Source organism: Lepidochelys kempii, chromosome 7 (assembly GCF_965140265.1).
Source record: "Lepidochelys kempii isolate rLepKem1 chromosome 7, rLepKem1.hap2, whole genome shotgun sequence".
Lineage (NCBI taxonomy): Eukaryota > Metazoa > Chordata > Testudines > Cheloniidae > Lepidochelys > Lepidochelys kempii.
Window position 1 is genome coordinate 1,308,721 of NC_133262.1, and position 20,034 is coordinate 1,328,754.

General features: G+C 69.5%; 1 protein-coding gene across 1 annotated transcript in view; it reads left to right on the forward strand.

The window, feature by feature from the left end:
• The window catches only part of LAMB2 (laminin subunit beta 2), a 43,112-nt gene that overhangs the window by 3,278 nt on the left and 19,800 nt on the right, over nucleotides 1-20,034 (forward strand). The window contains 19 exon segments of the mRNA XM_073350846.1: nucleotides 398-471; nucleotides 1,710-1,898; nucleotides 3,024-3,087; nucleotides 3,644-3,846; nucleotides 4,197-4,317; nucleotides 4,909-5,097; nucleotides 5,271-5,450; nucleotides 6,534-6,646; nucleotides 8,028-8,107; nucleotides 8,289-8,424; nucleotides 8,715-8,870; nucleotides 10,516-10,606; nucleotides 10,609-10,642; nucleotides 10,897-11,017; nucleotides 12,879-13,071; nucleotides 13,532-13,566; nucleotides 13,568-13,676; nucleotides 14,096-14,327; nucleotides 14,773-14,936. Of these exon segments, the coding sequence (XP_073206947.1) occupies nucleotides 398-471; nucleotides 1,710-1,898; nucleotides 3,024-3,087; nucleotides 3,644-3,846; nucleotides 4,197-4,317; nucleotides 4,909-5,097; nucleotides 5,271-5,450; nucleotides 6,534-6,646; nucleotides 8,028-8,107; nucleotides 8,289-8,424; nucleotides 8,715-8,870; nucleotides 10,516-10,606; nucleotides 10,609-10,642; nucleotides 10,897-11,017; nucleotides 12,879-13,071; nucleotides 13,532-13,566; nucleotides 13,568-13,676; nucleotides 14,096-14,327; nucleotides 14,773-14,936 (2,484 nt within the window).

Here is a 20,034-nt window from a genome sequence, read left to right on the forward strand (position 1 = left end):
CCCCTGGGCCAAGCTATCCCCATCCAGCCCCTGGGGTAGGTGGCAGCCTTGTGGGGGCTGGGCCTTGGGGTCCCCCCACCACAGAGACGGGCCAGGCTCCGACTCAGTATGGCCCCTGTGTTCCCCTAGGCAGGAGAAGGGCTGCCTGCCAGCGTGGGGCCCATGGGCTGGCTGCGGCAGCAGTGTGGGTTGGGGGTCCCTGGGGCCCTCTCCTTCCCTTCCCTCCCACGCGGGGAAGCGCTGACTCAGCGGGCCGGACCCACCCTGGCCTGGCTCTTTGCCACCTGGCCCCCTGCCTGGTGGAGGTAGCCGAGTCCTTGACAGCAACCGGGATCCGAGGGGGCCTCGCCCCGGCCCCACTGCAGCCCCCACAGAACTCACAGCCCCGTCTCCGCAGGCGTGGAGCACGTCACCATCCGCCTGGACCTGGAGGCCGAGTTCCACTTCACCCACCTCATCATGACCTTCAAGGTGGGTCCCTGCCTGGGGCGGGCACGGGGCCCCCTCGCCCAGGCCAGGCCTCCCCGGGACATGGGGGGACATGCCAGGCCTCCTGGGAGCCACCAGTCCTGTCCCTTCATCACCCTCAACCTGTCCCCACGCCCTGCCCAGGCCAAGCTGGGGGACACCCAGCTCCCCTCCCCACGACACCCTGCCCGGGGCCATGCTGGGGGCGCACCCAGCTCCCCTCCCCCACGACACCCTGCCCGGGGCCATGCTGGGGGCGCACCCAGCTCCCCTCCCCCATGAGACGCCACCCAGGGGCATTCTGGGGGCACCCAGCTCCCTCCCCCACGAGACCCCACCCAGGGGCATTCTGGGGGCGCACCCAGCTCCCCTCCCCCACAACACCCCGCCCCGGGGCATGCTGGGGGCGCACCCAGCTCCCCTCCCCCACGACACCCCACCCAGGGGCATGCTGGGGGACACCCAGCTCCCCTCCCCCACAACACCCCGCCCCGGGCCATGCTGGGGGCGCACCCAGCTCCCCTCCCCCACAACACCCCGCCCCGGGCCATGCTGGGGGACACCCAGCTCCCCTCCCCCACAACACCCCGCCCCGGGCCATGCTGGGGGACACCCAGCTCCCCTCCCCCACAACACCCCGCCCCGGGCCATGCTGGGGGACACCCAGCTCCCCTCCCCCACAACACCCCGCCCCGGGCCATGCTGGGGGACACCCAGCTCCCCTCCCCCACAACACCCCGCCCCGGGCCATGCTGGGGGACACCCAGCTCCCCTCCCCCACAACACCCCGCCCCGGGCCATGCTGGGTCCGCACCCAGCTCCCCTCCCCCACGACACCCCACCTAGGGGCATTCTGGGGCGCACCCAGCTCCCCTCCCCCATGACACCCGCCCCGGGCCATGCTGGGGGACACCCAGCTCCCCTCCCCCACGAGACCCCACCCAGGGCCATGCTGGGGGACACCCAGCTCCCCTCCCCCACGACACCCCGCCCCAGACCATGCTGGGGGACACCCAGCTCTCCTCCCCCACGAGACCCCACCCAGGGGCATGCTGGGGGGCACCCAGCTCCCCTCCCCCACGACACCCCGCCCCGGGGCATGCTGGGGGACACCCAGCTCCCCTCCCCCACGACACCCCGCCCCGGGGCATGCTAGGGGACACCCAGCTCCCCTCCCCCACGACACCCTGCCCGGGGCCATGCTGGGGGCGCACCCATCTCCCCCATGTCTCTCCCCACAGACCTTCCGCCCGGCGGCCATGCTGATCGAGCGCTCGGCGGATTTCGGCCGCACCTGGAAGGTTTATCGCTACTTCGCCTATGACTGCGCGTCAGCCTTCCCCAGAGCTGCCCCCGCCCCCCTGCGCAGGGTGGATGATGTCATCTGTGAGTCCCGCTACTCGGACATCGAGCCCTCCAGCGAGGGGGAGGTAAGCGGGGGTCCTTGGCCGTGGCCCCGCCTGCCCTGGCCCGTGGGCTGGCTGTGGGCCTATGAGATCCTGCACCCGGCGCGGGCACGGACCTTTCCCCGATTGCGAGCAGGCGGGGGCGGGGCGGGGCCCTGCCATGGGACAGGCACTGGGGGTCAGTGCAGACCAAAGACCTGCTGAGCAGGAGGGACGGGAAATCGGCCACCCACCCTTGGGGGTGGGAAATGAGGCCTATTGGTGGGCTGGGCTGTTGCCCCAGCTCTCTTCTGGGTCCCCCGAGAGAGACCCTGGGGGGAAAAGCTGGCTCCTGGCATGCGCTTCCACCCCTCCGTGTCCTGGGACCCCAGCTTCGCTGTGATGTCACTGGGCCTTCGCTGGCCCAGTCCCGATCCCGAGGGCCGACCCCATCCTGAGGGCCGGCCCGATCCTGATCCCAATCCCAATCCCAAGGCCTGGCCCTATCCCTAGAGCCGTCCCTGTCCCGATCCTGGTCCCTAGAGCCGTCCTGACCAGACAAAGGAGGGAGCCAGAGGACGGCCACAGCTCCAGCTCGGTCCCAAGCAGCCAGGGAAAGGGAGACCTGCCCCTCCCCCTGCCCTGTGTGCCCCTTTTCTCCCCCACCGTCTGTCCTGGGGTCTGGGCCGGGGAGAGGCCGGCGGGAGCAGGGCTCGGCATGCCTGGTGCTGGGCCGTCTGGGGCTGCTCGGCCGTCTGGTCTGTGTCCCCGTTGGCCCGGGAAGTCAGTAGCCGAGCCAGCAGCTACATTTTCTCTTTGCTGGTCCGGTCTCCCCGTCCCCTGCCGGGTGCTTGTTGTTTGTCTTTGAGAGACGGGAGGGGACAGCTCCAGCCCCAGCCACGTCCCTTCTCCCCAGGGGCGGCTGGCAGCAGCCAAACACGGGAGCTTTTCCTTCCAAAGCCTCCCAGCTAAGGGACGGGGGGCCATGCTGGGCTGAGCCTCCTTCCCCTCTGTCCTGGGGCCCGAGCCTGGTGTGCCACTGGCCAATGCCGGGCAGCACCTCTGGGCCCCGTGAAATGAGCACGGCAGGCGGGCACCCCACCCCGCTGGGGCCCCTGGACCGTCCCGCAGCCGGCACTCGGGACTGAGGGGCGTTTCTCCATATTGCAGGTCATCTACAGAGTCCTGGACCCGGCCATCCCCATCCGAGACCCCTACAGCCCGGCCATCCAGAGTGAGTCCAGCTCTGCCCAGCGGGACAATGCCCAGGTCCCAGACAGGCGCAGGGAGATCCGGCCCAGATCTCAGAGCAGCACAGGCCCGGCCTGGGGAGGGGTGGTATGTCCTGGGGAGGCACGAGGGGTCCTGAGGTGGGGCGGAGGGATCCTGGGGGCGCGCGGGGTCCTGGAGAGGGGCAGTGAAGTTCCTGGTGGGGGGGTCCTGGGGAAGCAGGGTGGGGGGATCCTGAGGCGGCACGGGGGGTTCCTGAGAAGGCGCGGGGGAGGACCTGCGGGAGTCCTGGGAAGCAGGGCATGGGGGGTCCTGGGGAGGGGCAGGCGGCTCCAGCCCTGAGCCTTCGCTGTACCAAGCCCAGCTCGTGTCTGTCCCGGGGCCTGTGCTGCTGTGTTCTCTTTGGGGCTGGGTTCTTCTGGCTGCGGCTGCTTTTCGCCCTGGTCTCCCGGGGTCCCCCCCACGGGCTCCCCTGGCCGCCCCCAGGAGATGGGCTGGGTGAGCTCCCCCCCGCCCCGGCATTGCGCTGGAGCATTGCAGTGGGTGACATCTGCCCCCAGATCTGCTGCGCGTCACCAACCTGCGGGTGAACCTGACCAAGCTGCACACGCTGGGCGACAACCTGCTGGACTCGCGGCGGGAGATCCAGGAGAAGTATTACTATGCCCTCTACGAGCTGGTGCTGCGTGGGAGCTGCTTCTGCTACGGCCACGCCTCCGAGTGCGCGCCCGCCCCCGGCGCCCACGCCAACCTGGAGGGCATGGTAGGGGCTGCGCTGCCCGCCCTGCGACCTCCCCCCACGCTGGGGACTCCCAGATCCAAGCCCCACGGGCTGTGTGGCCCTGCTGTGCCTGGGGGCAGAGCCCTTGCTGACGGGCATGGGCCGGGTTGGGCCGTGGTGGCTGTGGGTCTTGGCAGGGCATGGCCCCAAGAGCCCCGGCTGCCTGGCACGGCTTGGCCCTCTGTTTGCAGAGCGGAGTCTGAGAACTGACCGAGCCTGGGGACCAAGCTCCCCGGGAGTCTGGCTTTGGGCAGCAGGGACATGGGCCCGGGCTGGGCGTGGCTGGGGCTAGCAGGGCCGTGGCACGTCTCTCACGCCCGCCCCCTCGGCAGGTGCATGGCAGGTGCGCCTGCAAACACAACACGCAGGGCCTGAACTGTGAGAGGTGCAACAACTTCTACAACGACCTGCCCTGGCGCCCGGCCGAGGGGCGCAGCACCAACGCCTGCAGGAGTGAGTGCCGAGCGGAGGGGCCAGGGACGGGCGGCAGGGCTGGGGGCTTGGCAGGGGGCTGGGCTGGGGGCAGGGTGGCATGGTTGGGTGGCGGGGCTGGGCAGCAGGGCTGGGTGGCGTGGCCAGGGGTTGGGAAGCAGGATAGGGGGCTGGGGCGGGGCCAGGGGCTGGGCGGCGTGGCGGGGGGCCGGGGCTTGGGCAGCAGGGCGGGGGGCCGGGTGGTGGGGCTGGGGGCTGGGTGGCGTGGTTGGGTGGGGGCTGGGCAGCAGGGCGGGGGGCCGGGTGGTGGGGCTGGGGCTGGGTGGCGTGGTTGGTTGGGGGCTGGGCAGCAGGGCGGGGGGCCGGGGTGGTGGGGCTGGGGGCTGGGTGGCGTGGTTGGGTGGGGGCTGGGCAGCAGGGCGGGGGGCCGGGTGGTGGGGGCTGGGGGCTGGGTGGCGTGGTTGGGTGGGGGCTGGGCAGCAGGGCAGGGGGCCGGGTGGCGGAGCTGGGGGCTGGGGGGCCTGGCTGGGGCTGGGCTGGGCTGGGGGCCAGGTTGGGCACCACGCGGCGTGGCGGGGGCTGGATTACCGGATGGCACCGGTGTCTCGGCAGGGTGTGACTGTAACCAGCACTCACGCCGGTGCCACTTCGACATGGCCGTGTACCTGGCCACGGGCAATGCCAGCGGGGGCGTCTGTGACGACTGTCAGCACAACACCATGGGCCGCAGCTGCCAGCTCTGCAAACCCTTCTACTACAGGGACCCCGGCAGGGACCTGCGGGACCCCGGGGCCTGCCGAGGTGAGGGGCCCCGGGGCCGGGGGTGGAGAACAGGCCCCGAGCCCTCGCTGCGGGGGTCTGTGTCCAGCTGAGCCCCGTCTCGGGGAGGGAGGTCAGGGGGGCCTTTCCCTTGGGGGGAGGGCATGGCTCGGGGGCTGGGCCCCGTCTGACTCTGCCCGTTTGGGGCTCCGCAGCCTGTGACTGTGACCCGGCCGGCGCCCTGGATGGCGGGATCTGTGACGCCCACGACGACCCGGCGCTGGGGCTGCTCGCCGGGCAGTGCCGCTGCAAGGAGCACACGCAGGGCCCACGCTGCCACCAGTGCAAGCCGGGATTCTTCGGGCTCAGCGCCGACAACCCCCAGGGCTGCCAGCGTGCGTACCTCTGGCCACAGGGCCAGCTGCCAGTCCCGCCTCAGCCAGCAGGGGGGCGCTGTGGGGGCGAGGCAGGGTGCTGGTTCTGGGGAGCTCCCAGCGGGGGACGCTGTGGGGGCGAGGCAGGGTGCTGGTTCTGGGGAGCTCCCAGCAGGGGGCGCTGTGGGGGCGAGGCAGGGTGCTGGTTCTGGGGAGCTCCCAGCGGGGGGTGCTGTGGGGGCGAGGCAGGGTGCTGGTTCTGGGGAGCTCCCAGCAGGGGGCGCTGTGGGGGCGGGGGTAGGGCGCTGGCTGGGGGGAGCTCCCAGCAGGGGGTGCTGTGGGGGCGAGGCAGGGTGCTGGTTCTGGGGAGCTCCAAGCGGGGGGCGCTGTGGGGGCGAGGCAGGGCGCTGGCTGGGGGGAGCTCCAGCAGGGGGCGCTCTGGGGGCGGGGCAGGGCGCTGGCTGGGGGGGAGCTCCCAGCAGGGGGCACTGTAGGGGAGGGGCAGGGCGCTGGCTGGGGGGAGCTCCCAGTGGGGGGCGCTGTGGGGGCGAGGCAGGGTGCTGGTTCTGGGGAGCTCCCAGCGGGGGGCGCTGTGGGGGCGAGGCAGGGTGCTGGTTCTGGGGAGCTCCCAGCGGGGGGCGCTGTGGGGGCAGGGCAGGGCGCTGGCTGGGGGGGGAGCTCCCAGCAGGGGGCACTGTGGGGGAGGGGCAGGGCGCTGGCTGGGGGGGGAGCTCCCAGCAGGGGGCGCTCTGGGGCGGGGCAGGGTGCTGGCTGGGGGGAGCTCCCAGCAGGGGGCGCTCTGGGGGCGGGGCAGGGCGCTGGCTGGGGGGAGCTCCCAGCAGGGGGCGCTCTGGGGGCGGGGCAGGGTGCTGGCTGGGGGGAGCTCCCAGCAGGGGGCGCTCTGGGGGCGGGGTGGGGGCGCTGGCTGGGGGGAGCTCCCAGCAGGGGGCACTGTAGGGGAGGGGCAGGGCGCTGGCTGGGGGGAGTTCCCAGCAGGGGGCGCTGTGGGGGTGGGGCAGGGCGCTGCAGTGTGGGGACGGGGCAGGGGGCTGGCTGTGGGGTGGTGCTGGCCTGCGACTCCCTCTCACCCACTCTCCACATCAGGCTGCCAGTGCCACCCCCAGGGGACGGTGTCGGGCGGGACCCAGTGCGACCCCGTCAGCGGTGACTGCTTCTGCAAGCGCTTGGTGACTGGCCAAAGGTGCGACCAGTGCCTGGTGAGTGCCGCCCTACGGGCCCTACGGGCAGCGCCTCCCCACGGCATCGGCCCCAGGCTGCCGCCTCAGGCCCCCCCAGGGGGTGTCACGGGCTGGGGGGTGCTTGAGGGCTGTCCCACTGGGCCCCTTCCTGGGGCTCTGCCTGGCCTGGCCTGCCTGGGCCCCGCTCCTGGGATTCGGTGTGCTGCCAGGCCCTGGCCTGTGCCTAGGGATCGGGGGCACTAGCTGGTGGGAGGAGGAGTGGAGCCAGATGTCTCGCAGTCACAGGCTGGGTACTCTGGAACCGCCCTGAATGAAGTCAGCCAGGACCCTCTGGCTGGGACGGGCTTCAGCCATCAGTTACCATCTAGGCATCGCTGCCATGATTATACACCCTTAATCCCCCACCTGGACACTTGAATAACACACAGGGGAAATTGAGGCACACACAGTATTCAGAGAAAACAAGAACATTCCCAATTTGTCACACCAGGGGGGCAGGGGCTAGGCCACTGAGCGGGGCAGGGGGCAGGCGGGTGGGGCTGGGAAGGGCCGAGCCCTGGTGGGTTGGGTGGGGTCAGGGCCTGGCAGGTTGGGCGGAGCAGGGCAGGGGTCAGACAGGTTAGGTTAGGCAGAGCCTGACGGGTTGGACGGGGCTGGGCAGGGGTTGGGCAGGTTGGGTTGGGCGGGGCTCGGGACTGTCGGGTTGGGCGGGGCTGGGCAGGGTTGGGTGGGTCCGGTTGGGCAGGGCCTGGTGGGTAGGGTGGGGCCAGGTGGGGTTGGGTTGGGCGGGTCGGATTGGGCGGAGCTGGGCACGATCAGCCAGGTTTGGCAGAGCCAGGCAAGGTCAGGCAGGGTTGGGCGGGGCCTGGGCAGGGTTGGTTGGGTTGGGCAGGGCCAGGCAGGGCCTGGCAGGGTTGGGTTGGGTGGGTCGGGTTGGGTGGAGCCGGGTAAGTTCAGGCAGGGTTGGGCGGAGCTGGGCAAGGTCAGGCGGGGTTGGGCGGGGCCGGGCAGGGCCTGGCGGGTTGGGCAGGTTGGCCAGGGCCAGTCGGGTTGGGTTGGGCGGAGCCAGCCAGGGTCAGGCGGGGTTGGGTGGGGTTGGGCAGGGCCTGGCGGGCTGGGTGGGGCTGGGCGGGGCGGGCAGGGCCTGGTGGGGGCGGGTTGGGTTGGGCGGAGCTGGGCAGGGTCAGGCGGGGTTGGGCGGGGCTGGGCAGGGGCGGGCAGGGCCTGGTGGGGTCGGGTTGGGCGGAGCCTGGTAGGGTCAGGTGGGGTTGGGTGGAGCCGGGCAGGGCCTGGCGGGTTGGGCGGGGCTGGGTGGGGCTGGGCAGGGCCTGGCGGGGTGGGTTGGGCGGAGCCAGGCAGGGTGAGGCGGACCGGTCACTAACGCAGTCTCTGTCCCCAGCCAGAGCACTGGGCTCTCGGCCACGACCAGCTCGGCTGCCGGTCCTGTGACTGCGACGTGGGAGGTGCCCACAACAACCAGTGAGTGGGTGCTGGGCCTGGGGCCATGGCCTCACCCTGGGCATGAACCCGTGGGGCTGGGGGCAGGGGGCTGCTCACAGGCAGGCTGGGGCCCGCCCTGCCGGGGCTGGGGGGTGGGGGTCACGCCCTGTCCGTGGGCAGAGGGGCCCAGCGCTCCTGCTCTGACCTGCTCTCCTGCCAGGTGTGCCGTCGAGACGGGGCGCTGCCCCTGCCGTAGCCACATGGTGGGCCGGACGTGCAGCCGGGTGAAAGCCGGCTTCTACCTCGCCCGCCTGGACCACTACACCTATGAGGCGGAGGAGGCCCGGCTGCGCCAGGTGAGACGGGCCAGCCCTGGCGTTCGGCTGCCAGCGCACGGGGTGGGGCTGGGCCTGCCCCGGTGGGCACCCGGGGGAAACCTGGGCCGGGGGGCGAGCCCCTGGCAGCACCTGCAACGTCTGGGCCAAGGATCCAGAGCCCCGGGAGCCGGGCCGGCGGGCCCCGCTCAGCACCCGGCAGCCAGCTGGGAGAGCGGGGTCCCAGGGCAGGCCGCTGCGTGCGGTGCCAGGCTGGGCCCCCTTGGGACACGCGGGAGGAGGGGCCATTCCTGACGGCTCCTTCACGGCAGGGCGCAGTGGTGGAGCGGGCGCAGTCCCCGGGCCGGCCAGCCACGTGGACGGGGGCTGGGTTTGCCCACGTGCCAGAGGGTGGTGCCGTGGAGTTCCTGGTCAGCGACGTGCCCGCCTCCATGGAGTACGACGTGGTGATCCGCTACGAGCCCCAGGTGAGCCCTGGGCTAGCGCCCCCCAGCTCCCGTCTGCGGCCCCGGGCCTCTGCCCCCCACCCTGGGTTCCCGTCTGCGGCCCCGGGCCTCTGCCCCCCACCCTGGGTTCCCGCCTGCGGCCCCGGGCCTCTGCCCCCCACCCTGGGTTCCCGCCAGCGGCCCCGGGCCTCTGCCCCCCACCCTGGGTTCCCGCCTGCGGCCCCGGGCCTCTGCCCCCCACCCTGGGTTCCCGCCTGCGGCCCCGGGCCTCTGCCCCCCACCCTGGGTTCCCGCCCGCGGCCCCGGGCCACTGTCCCCCACCCTTGGGTTCCCGCCCGCGGCCCCGGGCCTCTGCCCCACACCCTGGGTTCCCGCCTGCGGCCCCGGGCCACTGCCCCCCACCCTGGGTTCCCGCCTGCGGCCCCGGGCCACTGCCCCCCACCCTGGGTTCCCGCCTGCGGCCCCGGGCCACTGCCCCCCACCCTGGGTTCCCGCCTGCGGCCCCGGTCAACTGCCCCCCACCCTGGGTTCCCGCCTGTGGCCCTGGGCAACTGCCCCCCACCCTGGGTTCCCGCCTGCGGCCCCGGGCCACTGCCCCCCACCCTGGGTTCCCGCCCGCGGCCCCAGGCCTCTGCCCCCCACCCTGGGTTTCCGCCCGCGGCCCCGGGCAACTGCCCCCCACCCTGGGTTCCCGCCCGCGGCCCCGTGCCTCTGTCCCCCACCCTTGGGTTCCCGCCCGCGGCCCCGGGCCTCTGCCCCCCACCCTGGGTTCCCGCCCACGGCCCCGGGCCTCTGCCCCCCACCCTGGGTTCCCGCCCGCGGCCCCGGGCCTCTGCCCCCCACCCTGGGTTCCCGCCCGCGGCCCCGGGCCTCTGCCCCCCACCCTGGGTTCCCGCCCGCGGCCCCGGGCCTCTGCCCCCCACCCTGGGTTCCCGCCCGCGGCCCCGGGCCTCTGCCCCCCACCCTGGGTTCCCGCCCGCGGCCCCGGGCCACTGTCCCCACCCTTGGGTTCCCGCCCGCGGCCCCGGGCCACTGTCCGCCACCCTGGGTTCCCGCCCGCGGCCCCGGGCCTCTGCCCCCGACCCTGGGTTCCCGCCCGCGGCCCCGGGCCTCTGCCCCCCACCCTGGGTTCCCGCCCGCGGCCCCGGGCCTCTGCCCCCCACCCTGGGTTCCCGCCCGCGGCCCCGGGCCTCTGCCCCCCACCCTGGGTTCCCGCCCGCGGCCCCGGGCCTCTGCCCCCCACCCTGGGTTCCCGCCCGCGGCCCCGGGCCTCTGCCCCCCACCCTGGGTTCCCGCCAGCGGCCCCGGGCCACTGTCCGCCACCCTGGGTTCCCGCCCGCGGCCCCGGGCCTCTGCCCCCCCACCCTGGGTTCCCGCCTGCGGCCCTGGGCCACTGTCCCCACCCTGGGTTCCCGCCCGCGGCCCCGGGCCTCTGCCCCCCACCCTTGGGTTCCCGCCTACGGGCCTGGGCCACTGTCCCCCACCCTGGGTTCCCACCTGCGGCCCCGGGCAACTGCCCCCCACCCTGGGTTCCCGCCTACGGCCCTGGGCCACTGCCCCCCCCCGGGTTCCTGCCCGCGGCCCCGGGCCTCTGTCCCCCCGGCTCCTCACTCTGGCGCCAGGCCCGTGCCCCCTGCCCGCTCTGACTGGCTCTCCCGGCTCTCAGCTCCCGGAGCCGTGGGAGGAGGTGAAGCTGTGGGTGCTACGCCCCGGGCCCATCCCCACCGGCAGCCCATGTGGGAACACCATCCCTGCTGATACCGGCTGGCCACGGCACTGCCGCCCAGGGCCAGGTGAGCAGGTGGGCAGGGTGCCCGGGGGGGGGGTGCCCGGCATGGCTCGGGGAGGGGGAGAGCGTAGTTGGGTGGCTAGGGGTGGGTTGGGGGGGCCCGTCTGGTGCTGGGGCCAGGCACAGGGGAGGAATTTGCCTGGGTGACGCTGGGCGGGGAGTGCTGCCGGGCTGGCAGGTGCCCGTGGATCTGTGTGGGGGGTGCCCCCATCCCGAGGCTAACCTGAGGGCAGCTGAGCCTGGCTCCCATCCCTGCAGGTACATGCTGCTGCCCCTGCCCGTCTGCCTGGAGCGCGGCGTCAGCTACACCCTGCGCCTGGAGCTCGCCCGCTACACGTCCCGCCCGGCGGTGCCCGGCGCCAGCATCCTGCTCGACTCGGTGAGCCTGGGGAGCTGGGGGGCTGTGCCATGCTGGGCCTGGCCGACAGGTCCACGGCGGGTGTGGGTGATGGGGGGGTGCGGGGCCACGCTGGGCGGAGGGGGTTGTTGTGCTGTTAGGACAGGACCGTGCCAGGGGGGGCCGTGGGGAAAGGACCGCACCAGGCCCAGCTGTGTGCCGGTAGGCCAACAGGGGCATTGGGGGGCTGGGGCCTCACTGGGGGGGAGGGCAGGGGCTGGGGCTATGCCAGGCCCGGCTGTGTGGGGGTAGGACAGGGCCACGCCAGCGAGGAGAGCGGGGGGGACAGGGCCGTACCAGGCGTGGCTGTGGGGGGGGTAGGACAGGGCCACGCCGGCGAGGAGAGCGGGGGGGACAGGGCCGTACCAGGCATGGCTGTGTGGGGGTAGGACAGGGCCACGCCAGCGAGGAGAGCGGGGGGGACAGGGCCGTACCAGGCATGGCTGTGTGGGGGTAGGACAGGGCCACGCCGGCGAGGAGAGCGGGGGGGGACAGGGCCGTGCCAGGCGTGGCTGTGTGGGGGTAGGACAGGGCCACGCCGGCGAGGAGAGCGGGGGGGGGACAGGGCCGTGCCAGGCGTGGCAGTGTGGGGGTAGGACAGGGCCACGCCGGCGAGGAGAGCGGGGGGGACAGGGCCGTGCCAGGCGTGGCTGTGTGGGGGTAGGACAGGGCCACGCCGGCGAGGAGAGCGGGGGGACAGGGCCGTGCCAGGCGTGGCTGTGGGGGGGTAGGACAGGGCCACGCCGGCGAGGAGAGCGGGGGGGGACAGGGCCGTGCCAGGCCCGGCTGTGTGGGGATAGGACAGGGCCACGCCGGCGAGGAGAGCGGGGGGGACAGGGTCGTGCCAGGCCCGGCTGTGTGGGGATAGGACAGGGCCACGCCGGCGAGGAGAGCGGGGGGACAGGGCCGTGCCAGGCGTGGCTGTGGGGGGGGTAGGACAGGGCCATGCCGGCGAGGAGAGCGGGGGGGACAGGGCCGTACCAGGCGTGGCTGTGTGGGGGTAGGACAGGGCCACGCCGGCGAGGAGAGCGGGGGGACAGGGCCGTGCCAGGCGTGGCTGTGGGGGGGTAGGACAGGGCCACGCCGGCGAGGAGAGCGGGGGGACAGGGCCGTGCCAGGCCCGGCTGTGTGGGGATAGGACAGGGCCACGCCGGCGAGGAGAGCGGGAGGGACAGGGCCGTGCCAGGCCCGGCTGTGTGGGGATAGGACAGGGCCACGCCGGCGAGGAGAGCGGGGGGACAGGGCCGTGCCAGGCGTGGCTGTGGGGGGGTAGGACAGGGCCACGCCGGCGAGGAGAGCGGGGGGGACAGGGCCGTGCCAGGCGTGGCTGTGGGGGGGTAGGACAGGGCCACGCCGGCGAGGAGAGCAGGGGGGACAGGGCCGTGCCAGGCCCGGCTGTGTGGGGATAGGACAGGGCCACGTCGGCGAGGAGAGCGGTGGGGGACAGGGCCGTGCCAGGCGTGGCTGTGGGGGGGTAGGACAGGGCCACGCCGGCGAGGAGAGCAGGGGGGACAGGGCCGTGCCAGGCCCGGCTGTGTGGGGATAGGACAGGGCCACGTCGGCGAGGAGAGCGGGAGGGACAGGGCCGTGCCAGGCCCGGCTGTGTGGGGATAGGACAGGGCCACGCCGGCGAGGAGAGCGGGGGGGGACAGGGCCGTGCCAGGCCCGGCTGTGTGGGGATAGGACAGGGCCATGCCGGCGAGGAGAGCGGGGGGGGACAGGGCCGTGCCAGGCGTGGCTGTGCGGGGGTAGGACAGGGCCACGCCGGCGAGGAGAGCGGGGGGACAGGGCCGTGCCGGGGGGACCAGCACGCCCAGCTCTGGCTGACCTCTCTCCCCTCCAGCTGGTGCTGGTGCCGCGCTATTCCTCCATGGAGATGTTCATCGCGGGCGACGCAGGTGCCGTGGGGCGTAGGGAGGCCTTCGAGCGGTTCCACTGTGGCCAGCACGCCTGGCCCGTGGGCAAGGCACCCGCCAGCGAAGTGTGCACCAGCCTGCTCACCAGCATGTCGGCCATCATCCACGGCGGGGCGCTGCGTGAGTGCCCCCGCCCACCATGCACTCCCTGGGCAGCGCCAGCCAGTGCCAGGATGGGAACGACACTTGCCATCTGCTAGCCTGGTTCTGGGATAGGGGGGTGGGGTTTTTCAGGTGGCATATATCGAGGGGGGGTCCCCGGTTGCAGGCAGTGTATTGGGGAGGGGTCCCCGGTTGCAGGCAGTGTATTGGGGGGGTCCCCGGTTCCGGGCGGTGTATTCTGGGGGGTCCCCGGTTCCGGGCGGTGTATTTGGCGGGGACCCCTGTTCCGGGCGGTGTATTCTGGGGGGTCCCCGGTTCCGGGCGGTGTATTTGGGAGGGTCCCCGGTTCCGGGCGGTGTATTTGGCGGGGACCCCGGGCCCGGGCGGTGTGCTCCAGAGAGGGGGGTGCGCCCTGTGCCCGGGCTGGGCTGCCCCTTCCCTCTGCCCATGGGTCGCGCACTCGCCTGTCTGCCCACAGCCTGCCTGTGCGACCCCCAGGGCTCGCTGAGCGCCGGAGTGCCAGGCCCGCGGGGGGCAGTGCCCATGCAAGACCGGCGTGACGGGGCGTCGCTGCCACCGCTGTTCCCCAGGCACCTTTGGCTTCGGGCCCAGCGGATGCCGAGGTGAGTGACACCCCCCCCCCCGACGGGGGCCCCTCCCCCGACCACCCCTCCCCCGACGGGGGCTCCTCGCCCCCACCCCCCCCGACGGGGGCCCCTCCCCCGACGGGGGCTCCTTGCCCCGACCACCCCTCCCCCGACAGGGGCTCCTCACCCTGACCACCCTCCCCTGACGGGGGCTCCTCACCCTGACCACCCTCCCCCAGCAGGCTTCCCCAGAGGCGGGGTCCCAAGCCTCCCCCCACACCTGTCTGGGGGACTCCGTTCCAGGGTGAGGGTCCCCGGTTCCCAGGAGATGGACTCTGGGTGGGGGCGCCTCTCCCACCTGCCCTGTGCCCCGGGGAGTGCCCTGGGGCCCTGGCTAGGCTGGGTGGGCAGTGCCCGGGCAGTGCCCGGCCCCTCTCACGGCCTCTCCCCTGCAGCCTGCCAGTGCAACAGCGACGGGGCCCTGAGCAGCTTCTGCGACAGCTTCAGTGGGCAGTGCCCCTGCCGGCCGGGCGCCTCCGGGCCCCGCTGCGACCGCTGCCAGCCTGGCTCCTGGGGCTTCCCCCACTGCCAGCCCTGCCAGTGCAATGGGCACGCAGAGGAGTGCGACCCGCGGACCGGCAGCTGCCTGCGCTGCCGCGACAACACGGACGGCGACAGATGCCAGAGGTGACGGGCCGCGGAGCCGGGGGCTCCCCCTGGGCAGGCGCCGGTGGGGGTCTCCGGGGTGGGAGCTGCAGTGCCAGCCGGGCTCTCCCGGAGCCAGGGAGAACATCGGTTCCCTCCCCGCAGTGGGCAGCAGTGCAAGGGGCTGGGCAGGCGCCGGTGGGCGTCTCCGGGGTGGGAGCCGCAGTGCCAGCCGGGCTCTCCCGGAGCCAGGGAGAACATCGATTCCCTCCCCGCAGTGGGCAGCAGTGCAAGGGGCTGGGCACAGAGTGACACAGACGGTTCATACCCCGGCTGGTGCTGGCCCAGTGGGGCAGGGGCTCTGACATGTGCAGCAGCAGGAAGGGAGGGTGGGGCGTGGCCACGCAGCCCCCCCCCTCGGGAAGGGGTGCAGTCAGGTGTCCCCAGGGCTGGGGCTCCCCCTGGCTCTCACTTCCTCCCCCCACAGGTGCGCAGCTGGCCACTACGGGAACCCCACACTGGTCTCGGGGGAGCGCTGCCGCCCTTGCCCCTGCCCCGATGGGCCCAACAGCGCCCGCCACTTCGCTGCCTCCTGCCACCAGGACAGCCGCTCCCGCCAGGTGATCTGCAACTGCAACCCCGGCTACACAGGTGAGTGCCCCCGCAGGCCTTGGGCACCCACCAGAAGCACCGCTCCGGGGCCAGGACTGCCAGCCCCTCCCCAGCCCCGTCTGCCCGGCTCCTCAGCCGTGGAGCAGCAGCCCCAGTGGTGGGCATGGCTGTGCCAGCACCAGGCAGCTCCACCCGGCTGCACTGGGGACCCCCAGGGCCGTGGGGCAGCTCGGCCCCCTGCAGGGCGGTGCCGGGTGGGGGCACGGCAGGGGCACAGCCCTGCACAGCCTTCGTCCTCCTGGGCACTGCAGCTCAGTGCTGCTCTGTCTGAGCCGGGAGCCCCTGCCCTCCCCCACTTCCTGGCTGTACCCCCTTGTGACGGTGCCGCCTGTGAGAGCCAGCTGAGGTCACTCATAGAATCATGGAATCTCAGGGTTGGAAGGGACCTCAGGAGGTCATCTAGTCCATCCCCCTGCCCAGAGCAGGGCCAATCCCCAACTAAATCATCCCAGCCAGGGCTTTGTCAAGCCTGACCTTAAAAATATCTAAGGAAGGAGATTCCACCACCTCCCTAGGTAACGCATTCCAGTGTTTCACCACCCTCCTAGTGAAAAAGTTTTTCCTAATATCCAACCTACACCTCCCCCACGGCAACTTGAGACCATTACTCCTTGTTCTGTCATCTGCTACCATTGAGAACAGTCTAGAGCCATCCTCTTTGGAGCCCCCTTTCAGGTAGTTGAAAGCAGCTATCAAATCCGCCCTCATTCTTCTCTTCCGCAGACTAAACAATCCCAACTCCCTCAGCCTCTCCTCATAACTCATGTGTTCCAGTCCGCTAATCATTTTTGTTGCCCTTCGCTGGACTCTCTCCAATTTATCCACATCCTTCTTGGAGTGTGGGGCCCAAAACTGGACACAGTACTCCAGATGAGGCCTCACCAGTGTCGAATAGAGGGGGACGATCACGTCCCTCGATCTGCTCGCTATGCCCCTACTTATACATCCCAAAATGCCATTGGCCTTCTTGGCAACAAGGGCACACTGCTGACTCATATCCAGCTTCTCGTCCACTGTCACCCCTAGATCCTTCTCTGCAGAACTGCTGCCGAGCCATTCGGTCCCTAGTCTGTAGCGGTGCAAGGAATGGGAGAGATCCTGGGGCATCCATGGCAACGTTGGTGGGTTCGAACTTCCCCAGGTCACCAGCTAAAGTGACCCTGCTCAGTTCGGTCTCAAAGGGGGAGAGATGTGAGGAAGCGGGACTGTTCTTAATGTTTCCTCTGAAAACTGTGTGGATGCCTCAGTTTCCCCTAGGCATTTCTTAAGTCTCTAGGTGGTGGGATGAGGAGGTGTAATTGTTGCAGAGCAAAGGGCCAGGGTACATAAATGGCCGACACTCTGTCTCCTGGCAGCTGATGGCCTGGGCCCTTCCCCTCTGCAAGGTGAGAGCTAAAGGGTTAGAGAACAAAGAAATCAGGTGCCCTTAAGGTCAGGCTTGACAAAGCCCTGGTTGGGATGATTTAGTTGGGGATTGGTCCTGCTTTGAGCAGGGGGTTGGACTAGGTGACCTCCTGAGGTCCCTTCCAACCCTGATATTCTATGATTCTATGCCCTCCTGGCTCGGGAAAGGGACAAAGCCCAGAGGAGGGGCTGGAGAGAGTTTCAGTTTGGGGCTGGCTGGGAACAAGGACTGAAGGGCAGACGTGGTTGTCTGGCTCACTGCCCCCCAAAATGGACCTGGCTGAGGGGTCCTGTTCTCTGCACTTACAAGCTCTGTGTTAGACCCTGTTCCTGTCATCTAATAAACCTTCTGTTTTACTGGCTGGCTGAGAGTCCCGTCTGACTGCGAAGTTGGGGGGCAGAACCCTCTGGCTTCCCCAGGACCCAGCCTGAGCGGACTCGCAGTGGGAAGCACACGGAGGGGCAGAGGAGGCTGAATGCTCCGAGGTCAGACCCAGGAAGGGGAAAGCCAGGTGAGCTGTGTGTCCTGCAGACAGGCTGCTCACAGAGAGGAGACTTCCCCAGAGTCCTGCCTGGCTTCATGGGGAGCAGTTCCAGAGCATCACCCGGGGACCCTGTGACAACTCCATCCTAAGTGCACTCAATCAGGGTGAACTACAAACAGACCGGGGCACCCGAACGCCGGTGGATATTCCACTCCTTAGAGTTACCAAACCAGCCTCTGTATCACCTCCCTGGGTACTCAGACATCCACACAACACAGTGCCCGCCCCAGGCCTCCATCCGGACACACATAGAATATAGAATCTCAGGGCTGGAAGGGACCTCAGGAGGTCATTGAGTCCAACCCCTTGCTCACAGCAGGAGCCATCCCCAATTTCTGTCCCAGATCCCTAAATGGCCCCCTCAAGGATTGAACTAACAACCCTGGGTTTAGCAGGCCAATGCTCAAACCACTGAGCTATCCCTCCCTCCCTCCGTGAATGTCACACATGTCAGATACGATGATGATTACTGAAGATCTTCTCTCATCATATAAGAGAGCAGGTTCCCCCAATCCCAAAGGATCAGGCCCCAGACCCAGGTCCGATGATAACTTAGATCTTACCCCAAATACGCACTGATAGCCAATTCTCGTTAATTAAACTACAGTTTATTCAAAAAGAAAAGGGAGAGAGAGTTGGTAGAGAGATCAGTCTACAGACCGACCTGAGTTCAGTTCTTGAGGTCACGATACCGAGCAGAGATGGTGAGTCTGTAGTGGCCAAACGTCCTTTTAGAAACAGCCCAGAGGTTACAGTCCAATGTCCATGTTCAGGGTGACTCCAGTCAGTGACTGGGGATCTCAATCCTTATGGCTCAGGGTTTCCCCTTCTTGAAACCCAAAGCCGATCTGAGACGAAGGAGGATCGTGTCCCAGGGCTTTTATACATTTCCAGCAGCCTCTTGGCCTGAGAAGACAATAGGCTCAACCTTCCTTCTCCCAAACATCCTGGCAATTAGCCCAGGGTAATTTATCATTAAACGGTTCAGATACAGGTTACCCCAACCTTCCCGGAGACAGAGAGACAACAACACTGTTGCCCTCCAGTGTCTTCCTAGATCTTCACACTCCTGTTTTGATCTTTGAATCAAAGCCGTGGCAATAGACAAGACTCGTTTGCTGACATCACAAGCCCTGAGCCAGCATCTCCCCTTCTCTCTCTAGCAGTGCGGGCTGCAGTTCACAGCTCTCCTCCTTTCCATCTCTTCCTAAGCAGTCTCTAAAGTTGGGCCCTGGGTCAGGTCAGTCTGGGAGGTCATTAACTCTTTCTGGCCCTGTGTCACCTGTCAATGAGATATGATATTACACTCCTAACGTCACACCCCTGTCACGGGGTCCTGGGCCATGCTCTGGAACTGCTCCCGATGAAGCCAGGCAGGACTCTGGGGCAGTCTCCTCTCTGGGAGCAGCCTGTCTGCAGGACACACAGCTCACCCGGCTTCCACCTTCCTGGGTCTGACCTCGGAGCATTCAGCATCCTCTGCCCCTCCGTGCGCTTTCTCCAGTGAGTCTGCCCGGGCGGGGTCCTGGGGCAGCCAGAGGGTCCTGCCCCCCAACTCCGCAGTCAGACGTGACTCTCCACCAGCCGGGAAAACAGAAGGTTTATTAGACGACAGGAACATGGTCTAAAATAGAGCTTGTTAGCACAGAAATCAGTAACTTTCAGCCAAGTCTATCTTGGGAGTCCTGGGCCAGGCGGCCTGGATTCCCTTCCTGCCCCACCCCCATGCCTGCCAGCCTCCAGCCACCTGACCTCCCCCTTCCCCCCTTCCCATTGCTGCTCCACCTTCTCTTTGTCTCCGGGCAAAAGATGTCACCGGGTTGCACCCCCTCCTGGGTCTTAGGTTACACAGCTGCAAACAGCTGGGCAGGCTCACCTTCCCTGAGGGCCTCAGCAAAAATCACACCCCCAGTTCCCACCACCCCAGTACTGGTGCAGCACACAGGGAAACTGAGGCACACACAGTATTGGCACAGGACAGTGAGACTCACATGCAACATAACAAGGTGAATAAAACCCCACTTCGTCACACCCCCTTCTTCCCACATGGCTGTACCCCCTGTCCTCCCCCACTTCCTGGATGTACCCTCTTCCCTCCCCTGCATGGCTGTACCCCCTTCTCTGCCCTCCCCTCACATCCTAGCTGTGCCCCCTTCCCTGCTCTCCCGGCTCCGTACGGAACCCCCCTCAGTGTGACAGCCCTTCTCCGGGGCGCTCTCTCTCCCCGGGGGTTAAGCCTCTGGGCTCCAGCGTCTCCTGGAATCACACCTCTCAGAGCCATCAACAGCCTGGCTCTGCCCTGGGCCCCCTGCGGGAGTCCACTCGCTCTGGACCCCCAGCCCCTGTGAGGGAGCAATGCCCCCCATCTCTATCCTGCACGGACTCTCAGCCAGCATCACACAGGAGGTTTACTGAGTGTCTCAGCCCAGGCAGCTCTGAGGGCCTCGGGCCTGGCCAGCCAGGTCTGTCCCCCTCCCAGTCCCAGGGCTGCTCCTTGTCCCAATCCAGCCCCACCCCTGCTTCCAGCCGAGCCCCCATATCCCCTCCCCCACAGCCCCTCCTCCATCCTTTGTCTCTCCGGCCTTTGTCGCTGGGTCCCCATGTGAGGGAGTAGGGAGTGTTACCCGGGAATGCTGCCTGGAACTGTCACGGAGTCCCCGGGCGATGCTCTGGAACTGCTCCCCACGAAGCCAGGCAGGACTCTGGGGAAGTCTCCTCCCTGGGAGCAGCCTGTCTGCAGGACACACAGCTCACCCGGCTTCCCCCTTCCTGGGTCTGACCTCGGAGCATTCAGCCTCCTCTGCCCCTCCGTGCGCTTCCCACAGCCAGTCCGCCCAGGCGGGGTCCTGGGGAAGCCAGAGGGTCCTGCCCCCCAACTCCGCAGTCAGACGTAAAACAGAAGGTTTATTAGACGACAGGAACATGGTCTAACACAGAGCTTGTAGGTGCAGAGAACAGGACCCCTCAGCTGGGTCCATGTCCCAGCCAGCCCCAAACTGAAACTCCCTCCAGCCCCTCCTCCTCTGGGCTTTGTCCCTTGAGGTCACCGGATTCCTTTGTTCTCCGACCCTTTAGCTCTCACCTTGCAGGGGGGAAGGGCCCAGGCAATCAGGTGCCTGGAAACAGGG